We start from the raw sequence: 12,512 nt of genomic DNA, 5'->3' as shown, positions 1-12,512 counted from the left end.
CTTACAGATTTAATTAGATCTTCTTGTATCCATGAGTCATCGTCATCGCAGCTACCGAACACTTAACCGGATCACAGCTCTGACCTCCTGAAACCAAAGTTGCGCAAGCCGCGCTAACTGCTCGCGAGCGGATCGCCCACGCAGCATGCAAGGTGGTCCGAGCACTTGAGATCTTCGGGTCTCGGTCTCTGGACACTTTTATGCCTCCGACGACGAGCGACGACGACATCACCGAGCACCTTCCTCACATGGCGTGGGCGACTCATGGGAACTTATAACTGCTCGTTCAGCTCGTCGTCGTTTTCTGAATGCTCGGTTGCTCGCATTTCAGTAACACGCACCTCCCAGCGTGCTCGTCTATCAAATATTACCAGTTTATCAGAAATAAATTATAAAAATTATTATTCAAATTCACAATTTATAAAAATATTTGTAAAACACAAAATTTATAAAAGAAAGTTAGAGAAATATTTTAAAGTTATTATTATTTTTTTTTTATAATTTGTTTTCCACTATTAATATTTTTAAAATGTTCCATTTCGTATAATTTCCATATCTTCTAATGGCTAAAAATCTAATTATCTAAGACTTATTGTTCGCTGAATCGCGATTTTCTCGGTTTAGCGACGACCCGGGCAATTCAGCCGCGTCGAGGAGCACCGTAGACGTGATTTTCGTTCGTGAGACACGTGGCTGTAATATTGAGGGATTTATCGTTGTAAGGAATGCGGCGCAAGGTGGTACGCGAAGGAGAAAGAGAATAAGACGCCAGTTTATGCGAGGTCGGAGAGCGAGGGAAGAGACAAGACGAATCTCTGTCTCGCACTTGGAGCGTATCTATATACGCTCATCGTTGTCTTTCCTCATACTTCGCGATGATGCTTTCCTAGCTTCATCTCTCTTGTCCCTTTTTCTGGCTTTCCCCCCCTTTCTCTCCGTCTGTCTCTCTTTCTCTCTCTCTCTCTCGCTCTCTCTTTTATCGCTACTCGCGTAGCTGCTCGTACACACGTCGCGCGAGTACACACGCGAATGGTGTACGTAATATCGCCGAGGCCCGAGCGTATAAAACGCGTCTTTGTGCGCTCGGGCCAGCTGTTTGTCTAACACCTCGTACCTGCCCGGGGTCAGTGGCGATTCTGTTACGAGCCCCGGGAACGTCAGTCGTTCGATCCACGAACCTGGGGTCAATCGCCTGGAAGATCGATGTCATCGATTCTGAAAGCGCTCGCGTATACGCATTTACGCGGTGGATCATCAGAATGTCTTGAAGCTTTTCAACTTGCGTCTAATTAATTAAAGGTACCTCGACGAAGGAGAGGAAGGACTTGGTACCCAAGTAGAAAACAAATCAGAAACCAGTCAGAAACTGGCCAAGAATTCTGGTTAGCCAGTTTGATTGGTTAGGATTCTGATCAGTTTGGGTGACGTCTGCTTGGTTAGTAACTGGATAAAATTGATTAATATTTACTGATCAATTATGTCTGACTAATTTCTGACTAGTTATTAATCAAAAAATGCTAGTCAGAATATTTCGAGAATATTTTACTGGCCAGAAACTGGCTAACATTTACTGGTTAGTTTGATTCGGTTAGTTTTTAAATAGTTTTTTAAATAGTTTCTGACTAGTTGCTGACTAGTATTATCTAACAAAAATTTTCTGATCAGAATTGTTGGATAGTTACTGTCCAGTAAATTCAAAAGAAATAAAAACTAGCTAGTTTCTAGTGAGTAATCAGTTCTTCTAATTTTTATACTTGGATAATTGATGCAATTTTAATACAGCTTTGCTCTAATTTTTCTATAAATGTACTTATTGCAAAAGTATGATGTTTGTTGCAATTTCTTATACATTTTTATTTTTTTTCTTTTAATTATATAATCAATAATCTATTCTACTCCATGCGCTTAAGAATACTTGAGATATGCTGTGCCTTGGACACAACGTCAACAGTCAACAAATTCGATCTGGATTCTATGTCGTATACTGTGGGCAGAAAAAAAGTTGATCGAAAGTAATAAATATGTCGTAGATTAGTAGAGGACTACGGGACGCCGTGATTGATATTCGCACAGGTTTTCTTTGCTGGTGCCGCTAATAATTTATCCGGTGAACGGTGGCCAGCGTCCGCTTCTTGCACGTCTATCGAACGTTTTGGACTCTTGTGATCCGATACTTACATTCGTCGCCGAGCGAATGTTTTACGGGTGGGAGCGCTTTGTGTGGTCCTCGTGTCAAAATATGTCAAAACTTAAGTTTGTCTCGCGACATCAAGTAAAAAGCGGTTCAGTGACCCTACAAATTAACGGACTGTCCTGATGAGAGACACATCTACACATCTTACGGAGAACAAGAAAGAGAGAGAGAAAAAGAAAGAGAATAGGAGAAATGAATAAATCCTTCAGAATTTGATTTGAAAATATCGACAACATCGAGAAACGTTGAGCGTCGATTAAACCTTGCAGTGTTGCAGCAAATTTTAATTTTATCGTTTTATATTCATTTTCTATCATCATCTACAAAGTGTTACTTAAGCACGAGTGCAGATAACGATCGAGAAGAATGCAATCTAAATAAAACTTGATATTTCAACTGCGATGTTCTCAACGGAAAAGAAAAACCTATTTCTGTTGAGGACGGGAAGACTCGCGTCATACAGCTCCGAGCGAGAATACTCGGCGATTCGCTTCCTAGCTCCTCTCGTCCTTCCTACGTCGCATATGAACGATTCCTCTTTTACATTTACGACGATCGAACGGATCGAGAGGCGACCGTCCTTGGTAATTACGGTCGCGCTACCGCGCGCACGAACGCGAGAAATAATACACCGGGGAATTGTAACTCGCGGGGCTTACGGACCGCGAGTAGTAAAAGTTTACACTGCCATTGCGTCGGAGATAAATTTTCTTTTTCATTTTCCTATGGTTCTTATGCAAACGTCCGTCTTGTCTAATATCGTTTATTATGAACAATGGCGCGAGGATAATCGTGCGAGCGAACGGATTAGATATGCAATATTTTCTTAGTAATTGCAGTGAGTGCTGGAATAATTCTTTATGGTTCGCAGCTGTCCGACGAGAAGATATATTTCCCTGCGTGTTTCTCGTCAACTTTTAAAACAGCGCTACGTTACGTGGACGATGACGACGTCGACGACGATGTATCAGCCGAATGAAGTGAAAAAATTGCGAAAACTGACCATTTAATTGGTCCGTGGCGTAATTGATGTTATATTACATTCTCTGTAGCGAGTGCTTTACGATCGCGATTTACAGTTAAATGTGCGCGTGGAAATTTTCGAATGTGACGTGTGCGAATAAAATTAACTCACGAAAGGTGCATAAACATCAAAGAAGGTGGATATGAAGATTGCGGATGTTTGACACATAGGCGTGAATGGAAACTAAGCTATCGCCAACAACAACATGTTAGACATTCCAGATATAAGTGCTAAAAAAGATACTGCATTAGAGATGATTCAGCTTCAACAATTGTTGTTGCAAGATTTCGTCGTGATTGCTTTATATAGCAGTTTAATAAATAAATAATAATGGAGAATTTGAGAAGAAAAATGTGCGTTTAACCGTAACTGTTTTTTTTTTTTTTTTTTTTTTTTTTTTTTTACGAGAATCAATTCCTCTTTCGGGACCAGTATGAAAAAGACGCCCCTTTCCCGCCCTCATGTCGTATCCCCATGCTTTCGGTCGCCTCTGATTGAGATAAAATCGCGGCTTTAACTCGCGGCGAACGGAGGAGGATCGCTCGATAGAATCGAATGCTTGATTTTCTATGGGATAGGATGCAACTATTGTGCGTGGCACTGAATGCGCGATCGTGTACGTGTAAATGGATCCAATTGCGAGACAGTTTGCGTTCTCAGTCGTCGCGCAAAACGTTTACCCATAGATTTCCACCGATAAAGTCATGCCTTCACATCTTGCACAATCGTGCCAGCTAGATACATCCGCTTGTCGAATTCGTTCAGAGGTCGCGATGTTTTTCCAACAAGAAAATTCGATCTTTTTTCTTTCCACGGACACGCATATTGCAGCAATAAGCATTGAAATACCTATATACAGAATGTAAATATATTCATTACAAAGAAAACACATGTTTTCTAAAAAATTATAAACTTTTAACTTTTAAGTTTAAGTTTAAGTTAAAGTTTAAAACTTAAACTTTAACTATATTAAATTTAGCTGTTAACTTTTAACTTTTTCTTCAGGTTTATTTATTTATAGAAAAGATATTATTTACTTTAAAGCTTTTTTTCCATGATGCTGATTAATTGCTGATATATTTGTGACTAGTTATTGGTCAGAAAATAGCAACCAGAAAAATCTAAGTTTTACTTGATAGAAATTAATTAATATTTATTGATCAGCTTAATCTGGTTAATTTCTGACTTGTTAGGCAAAATATAGTGAGAATTTTATTGGCCAAAAACTAGCTAGCATTTACTGGTTAATTTGACTTGGCTAGTTTCTGGGTAGTTTCTGGGTAGTTTCTTTAGTTGCTGACCAGCATTATCTAACGACAATTTTCTGATCAGTTATTGGATAATTAACGCGATCGAAGATACACGGCGTATTGATGCCAACATTTAATTATAACGCAATCCTGCATACGTACGTAAGGAATACGCACGAAGAAAAATACTAAGCAACGAAAGCCACGTAAGCCGCAGAGCAATCTAGAACGAACAGCAAGAGATCGTATGACGGTCAACGACGTTGTACCGTATGTACCGTACAGTACACTTACAATATAGGATATTCAACGATCATCGAAGTATCCGTTGTCCGTGATACTCGCAAGTTCCTCGTCAACGTTTTAATCACTTTTGTACCCTTATCGTCCAAGAATACTTACCTACCGAATCTTGTCTGTACTAGAGCAAAAATTTGAAAAAAAATATATAATTTTAATTTTAATTTTCTTTTTCCATAATTACCATTTGTTCATGAGCATGTAAATTGCATGCGCGTTTATTAACAATCACGTCGATCTTGTTTAATTAAGACGTGAGCGCAAAAAGCGCTTCCCGTTTTACGTGCCGCGTGCCGGTGGATTATTTTTAGAATGCTAATTGAAAATTAACTGGTCGCCGGCTCGGGTCAGCGGAAACCGCTAGAACGTATTGCCGACGCAGCCGGCGATATACAATAGATGCGCGGCCATAATCCGCCACGCCACGCTGGCGGCTTCCGTACGCTGAATCCCGACAAACTGCGTCGAGATCGTTATTACGGCGGCGAATGGGACGACCGCACGCACGTCGGAACAGGACAAAAAGCCGTTTTCACGTAAAACGATCGGCGTTGCTCGGCTTTCCGTCGTAAAATAGCGCCCACACGCTCGGATGCGCCTCGTGCGCATGCGCAAGCGGCGATCGGCAACAACGTGAGAATGCCGTGTGACGATAAAAGTTACGCTCGTGAATTTTACGTTCCGCGTGTCCCCAATCTCGCAGCGCGCGGAGAGAAAGAGAGAGAGAGAGAGAGAGAGAGAGAGAGAGAAGAGAGAGAGAGAGAGACAGAGAGAGCGTCAGCGACGCGCTCATCCATATATTACGAATACGAGCGCGGCCGTCGCAAACGCTGCCGCTTCATTTCCCAAAATTCGCAGACGACGATTCCGGGTCGCGCGAGGACCTGGCAAATTTATGGCGACGATAAAAATGGTATCTTTGTATCGATCATACGGTTGACGGTCACATAACAGTATATTATTTATAACGAGTATATATCATTCCCAGTGAATTCTACTTTTGATGTGTTGTAACATAAAACGTAAGCAAAAATTCAAATTGCAATAAATTTTATTGTTTCTACTTGCTCTAAATTAATTTAAAGGTCGAGACATATAAATATTTGGTATTCTAATTATTGCAGAAAATATTATATAGCCGAGACCTGTTGAGAAACTAAATAAACGGACATTCGTCGTGAAAGCAGAAAGTAATTGAGAATTAATGAGATTTCTAACCAGAATCGAAGAAGGAAAGGAGAGATATTATATGCTAAACTATATAAAATTATTAAAAAGTCTTAAATTTTTAATCTTAAAGTTTTCTAAAGCAATCATTACTTATCTAAAGCGGCATTATACAGCGGCGTTACATTAATCAGCCGACCGATAGATTTTCGTTCCTGAGGCGCATTCCTGAGATAAACGGGTCGAAATGCGTTCAATCGCATCACGGTTACACATAAATTGTTTACATTTCACGGAATTCCAGCTCGATAAATTTGGATTTTTGTGTGGGGACGAAATATAGTACCGACTATTCAATCGGTACAGTGCAGGTCGCGCAGGATACCATGCACGCACGCTATTCGTTAAAGGTTTACAAGAAAACTGGTCCATTCAAGAGTCAACTTCACTGAATTATATCTCGCCACGGATTCGCATGGGCCAGCTGTGTCGGGCGAATTTATGCGTGTCCAAAAATTCTGCCGCAAACGGCACAATGTAGCATCGTTTCAATATGATAATAAAAAATATTAAACACCCAAATATTCAACACTTCTTATCTTTTACTTCTAAATATATAAATAAATTACTATTACAATTTCTTATCAATCACACATCATTTGATGCATGATTATTACATGACAAATTGTCATTAGTTTAACTGTCGTAGGTACTGTGGTTACGGATAGTTTTGAGATATTGATCAAAGTGATGAATAAATTATATAAATATCGAGGTTTTTTTCTCCCTTACATCTTTTCCGGAACATTATCGTGTCACTCTTAGCAAGAAGCCGGCGAGAGTCGCATACGCGACTCAGGATTATACGACAGATTCTTCGGCGGAGCATACGGTAATGAGAGAAGACTCGACGAGGGGCTCGACCGGAGAGGGAGCGTAAAAGGAGGGAAAAGTTGGGAGGAGGGAAACAGAGAACGCGAAGTAAGACGCGAGCTTCTCTGCGAAGAAACGATTACCGATGACTTACGTATGCAGGCAATCTCGTTGCGCGTTGCGCGTTTGCGCAATTATTGGAACACCTCGTGTGTCCGTAATAAATAACGGAATATGCCCTGAAAGGTGTTAGTTCAAGATCACCCGGCGATACACTGGAGACGCCGCTACGCGGCCAGATTTCATCACCGTGGCGACGACGTCGATTCATCCGCGGCTACCTTACAGACACTGTATTTATGTAATCGCAGCGCGGAACATTAAGGTTACTCTCGATCGAGAAAAATCGTACACTTATCTACCCTCTATTCTCTATTCCGTTCCCATCGACGTCGCGCGTAAAAGCGGCTCGATCAGCGCTTTGATCTTCCATACGTTCACAGTCTCCTCCTTCGCCTTCGAGATTCCGCGCGGACTCGCGAAAGGTCGGAGATCCCGCGTTCGCGCTTCGACATCCACTCGGGATTACGTTTTACGCAATTATGCGTGCCGTAATGCGACTCGAAATTAAATTACGCGCAACGCGTTGCAAAATATATGATGTAGCTCGTCGATCGTTCGGCTCATCGACGAACAGCGAGCCTTGATCTTAAGCGCGGTGGGCGTAATATTACTGTCTTCACTCACTTGCCTCTATTCGCTTCTCTCGTTCTACAGTCTGGAATTTCGAGGTATGACCTCGAGTAGACACATCAGGGTCTTCACAGAACTTTCTACTTCGATATACCAAATCAGACTCTGTAATAGATCATTTAGAATTACCGAAGATGGAACAGCGAAAGAAGTCGCTAATTGTAAATTCTAAATTAGATTTAAATATTTCAAAATTTTAAAAAGTAATAAAATTATAAATGAAAAAATTAAATATTTTATGCAATAGTTTTTCAAATTACAATATTCTGTGTAAGCATTGTATATTATATATGCACTTATAAATTGTATCCGTGTATTCTATTTCAATAAAATAAAAAAAGACACCTTGTAAAAATATCGGTCGACAGACCTTTCTTTCTTCCCTTCCTTTTCTCGATATTTCTCTGTTTTCCGCGCACAAGCTTCGCTCGTTGACTACCGCCGTCTGGGATTTCAATGCGCCGTGACGTGGGAGTAATTGCGACACGCATACGCGTGCATGCATACGCACACGTACGCGCAATCCCGTCTTCGACCTTGCGCTCGTCTTCCTTGTAAGGCGCAATCGAGCGCTTTGTGCCTACGATCAATTACGAGAGATATCCACTTTTGTCGCTCTCGTTGCCTAACGATGTGGCCCAATTAAGGTACGGCCGTTAATGTCGCCATTCGTTCTGCGACCCGAGACTTTTTCTTGCCTTGTCTCGCCCAAGCTTCGAGCTCCTCGTCTTCTTGCATAAAGATTATGAAATTTTATGCCTCGTGCCTCGATCGTAATAAATTATGGGGAATTTATATGTATTGATAAAAGTTTTTTTTTTTTTTCAAAATTTTTTATATCCTTTTTTATATTCTTTGTAAAAATTCATACGTATATAAGTCCGATAGAATAAGAAGGAAACGATCTTACAGCTCGGTGTTAACGTCCCACATTTAATGCTAAACGCGATCGTATAATTCGCGGCCCACGCTTATCATAGACCAGGATCTTCGTATCGGACAAACGCAACTTTGTTATAATCGGACGGCTAAACTGTGGACTGTAAATAAGGATCGTGATCTTTCTTTGAGCTGCCATGCGTATATATATATACGCTCGAGAAAATCCTATCCCACGCTGGATCTCTCCGGCTCGGTCGCGTTCGGGGAAAAGGAGTCCGCGCGCGGCGATCTGCGATCGCGTCCACGTACGTCGCGCGGAGGAGGATCGCGCTCGCGGAGTGGTGTATCCTGAAGCCGAAGATGATCACTCGTGAGTGAGAGGACGGGCCCGTCCTTGTCTACTGCCTCGGCACGACGCATACATCACGGCGACGGCCAGGCCAGGCTCTCTCAAGATCAGGCGTTCTCGCGTGTGACCACACATGTGTAATTCCAATTAACATTGCAGCGCGCGCGTACGTACATACGTAAAGGCTTGCGTTACATGGTATGCGCGGAGTTACACGTACGGATTATTCCGCGCTGAGGTTAACGCGTACAACATCTGACTGACTGACTGACTGACTGACTGACTGATTGACTGACTGACTGACTGACTGACTGATTTTTTTTTTCTTTTCTTTCTCAATCTTTCGAGCGCTCTTCGCTCGTCGTTCGCATCTCGCTCGCGCCACTGACATCTTGGATTTCGCGCGATGTCGACAGCCAAGTGAAGGAATTTGTTATATGTTTTCAGGAAAATGAAGAACGAAGATTTGCCACGATTTCCCACGTAATGAGAGTCGGAGCGAAAATTCACTGATTGGATTGCACTTTCGGATGGAACGAGGAGATTTCTATACAATTGCCGTAAATCGAGATAACTTTTCGCATGTTAAGTCCCAAGCGGCGCAACGCATTCCGACGGAGCATTCTCGAGGAAGCCGAATTAAACATCAAATGGAAATGATCTCTAGGCGTAATGTATTTGCGATATACCTTTACGAGATTTTCGATCGCGCCAACGAATCCGCACGGTCGGCGAGTACCATCTTCTCGCGCGGGTTGTCTCTCCTCCTTTTTCCATACGGAGAGAACGCTCGCGTTCACGGCAGACGCGGGCCACACACGACGAGGCAAGTGCATCGTAAGTAGCCTCTATTTCGAAAGAAAATATTATCATAACGTCGTGCGCGCACACGTCTACACCCGCGAGCACATTATACCCGCGCGCCTTTACAACGCGCGCTCGCTCGTATCGCCGGCTCGAAATAATATTTGACCGCGCGATCGCGCGAGTAGCCACATAACGATCGCGATACCGCGGCCAGATCATGTCCAGGTGCATAAACGATCCGCTGCACCACTTACGACCGATGCTCGATTCGATGTGGCGTCCCCTTCTGCCCCTCCCGCCAGTCCCATTCGTTCGTCATTTATCTCGTGAAATCGGCGCTCGGGCGCCTCTCGGGAATGTCCCGAGCGATTGTCGTTCGACTAACGCGACAATTATCGACATAAAGAGAGTTTCAACCGGTCATTGTGACATATTCCGCGTACGAGAAAATCGGTCGATCCGGAGTACGGGCCCTCCCACTTTCTTTCATGCGTCGGTCTCGCGCGCGCGCGCGATCCCGATCTCCTACAAATGCGAAATTTATCTTCGATCTGGACCGAAGGGCCACGGCCACGGCGCTGGGCCTGACTCTCCATTGTGCGGCCCGGTACGGTCAGTGGGTCCGTCATTGTCCGCGCCGCTCGAAAATGGATGTTTTGGGTTTTCGTGAATGCGCCGAGTGACACCTTCGAGTGCTGCTCCTCGGACCCTCTCTCACATATTTCTTCTCGACTCCTTTCTCTCCCCTCATCCCCTTCATCGAGCTTTTATGCCGCTATCTCTTTCGCCCTTCCTCTCTTCGGACACTTTTTCCTTTTCTCGACCCACTACTCGCGACGAGTAGCCGAGAATGCGAGATGATCGCTCACCGTTCGAAGCTGGAACGAGTTGGTCATCCAGACTGTGTCAATATATTACCGCCTTTCTCCCCCGCTCGCGCTAGCATAGCTCTTTCGAGCTCGAACGAAGCTCTCTGATCTGGATCTAGGATGCAGGTTTTTAAGAATTGCTTTGCGGTTCACCTCACACGCGAGAATTTAAAACGAGAGCCTATATTCCTCGAAAACAGATAAAATATCCGTAATATATATTTAAAGCCAGATAAATATGTAAATTTGCATCAATACTTTAGAAAAGAAAACTAGTCAATTATTTTACAATGTAGAGATAAAAATAAATATGTTTTACATCTGTATATATAATATTTAATAAACATTCTCAATTCGCAGAATGTTTTGTTTTTGCATTGTTAATTATGTTTAGGCTGTAATTAAAACTGAATTTGAAAATTATTTTTTTATATACGCCTATGCTCTACACGAGAAGAAATCTTCCCTCACTTAATTACAGAATTGTTCCGATATTATTACTAAGAAAATGAAGACTGCAGCTGAGAATATGCTGAACGCAGAAGAAAAAGGAAATCGCGGGGAAACACATATTTAACATCTTTAAGGCCGCATCAGTCACGCTCTGGTTACGTCATTGCACTCGCGATTACAGTACGGAGATAATTGCGACTACATAACTGGTATCGAGCGAAAACAGATGTTTTCCATAGCGGCGATAATACGCCACGTCGGGAATATATAATGTATACGTTCCGCGAAAACGGAACAATTTTTATCCGTCCTACCATGCAACGCCTGCGCAAAACAGGATTTGAAAACAATTATTTGTCTTTCACAATCTCTTTTTCGATGTTACTATTATTTTTTTTCTACACGTTTGACGCAGATTAATACGTCATTCTTTTCATCCACTTTTTCCCCTTTTTCACTGAAAATTCAAGACTTAAAAAAAAATTAAGGTACAATAATTTTAATAATTTACATTATTATATACAACAAAATTTACAAAGAAATTTACAAAGAAAAAAATATGTTTTATTATTTCATTGAAATTAATCACACGTATAAATAAATATTGGAGTTTATTTTTAATTCAATAATCACATAATTTCTTCTGATCAAATAATAATAATTTTTAATCAACGTATATGTATTTATGTAGTCCCGTTATAGATGAATTTTTGCCCACGTCTCAAGAAAAGTGGACCGAACATCTGTCGTACAGTTTTTCCCGGACGCAGTCGGTCATTAGCACAAAGTAGCGATACATCGTTCCGAACCCCATGAAATCCCGAGGATCTCGTTATGCGTAACAGAATACACGGAAGTGGCACAATGGCAGGCGCTTCGATCGGAAAGAAAAGAAAAGGAACGGTACGTCCCTTAATCTGACGGCGCACATAAATTCGCGGGAACGAGTCAGTTTTCGTCGATACAAATCCTTGGCCGCATCTAAAAGGGTTTTTGCCAGATGTTCGATAGGGGTGACATAATTTTTCTCAGCGAACTATCGAAAGCGAAAAAAAAAATCACGAATGTCCAACGAGTATCTAATACGACAAAATAAACCGTTTGCAATTGTTGAGCAACGCTATCACAAATTAAAAAAAAAAAAAAAACACGTTACTTCTATCAAACCATTTTTACTAGTAGAATAGATCCATCTTCTTACTTTTTCAAGTGAAAAAAATAAAAATATAATAAAGCGAGCTGTTAGAGAATGATTTACGAAATAGCCTTTGTGAAAAGCTTGATGAAAAATTATTTCGACAACTTTGACTTTGCAATAAGTAACAGGGGGTTATGCAGAATTCCAGCGTTACGTCGTGATTGTAGCAGCGTGATAATCGCGTTGGAGATGATATCGAGTCGAATGTTTTCGCGATTCCGGTGCGTGCATGTGATGACCCCTGGTGCACCGGCGACGCGGAGGTAATACGCGCGCGGCGCGTCCAAGTGCCCTTGAATTAAAATGGTAATAGAAATGTACGATTTGAATTGCGAATGTCATAGCGTTGCAGCTCCGACTCCGGGATATGTATATGCTAAGCAGCGCCTTGTT

The 12,512-nt window shown here is 42.0% G+C and overlaps 1 protein-coding gene across 17 annotated transcripts in view; it reads right to left on the bottom strand.

Moving 5' to 3' along the window:
- Positions 1-8,756, bottom strand: part of LOC105427671 (uncharacterized) — a 159,377-nt gene extending 150,621 nt beyond the window's left edge. For 9 of the 17 annotated variants that reach the window (XM_089076005.1, XM_089076004.1, XM_089075998.1 and 6 more), the window contains exons 1-2: positions 7,907-8,756; positions 7,556-7,666 (exon numbers count right to left, since the gene is read on the bottom strand). In XM_089076005.1, coding sequence (XP_088932131.1) covers positions 7,556-7,666; positions 7,907-8,066 — 271 coding nt within the window. In that variant the 5' untranslated portion in view covers positions 8,067-8,756. Of the gene's footprint in view, positions 1-5; positions 358-7,555; positions 7,667-7,906 lie in introns of those variants that run through there. The other 8 variants (XR_016139034.1, XR_016139036.1, XR_016139033.1 and 5 more) reach the window with 3 other exon arrangements.
- Between the last annotated feature and the right edge of the window lie 3,756 nt (positions 8,757-12,512).

The sequence above is a fragment of the Pogonomyrmex barbatus genome, unplaced genomic scaffold (assembly GCF_055798465.1).
Source record: "Pogonomyrmex barbatus isolate J1 unplaced genomic scaffold, ASM5579846v1 scaffold2, whole genome shotgun sequence".
NCBI lineage: Eukaryota > Metazoa > Arthropoda > Insecta > Hymenoptera > Formicidae > Pogonomyrmex > Pogonomyrmex barbatus.
This window is presented reverse-complemented; position numbering and strand designations above follow the sequence as displayed.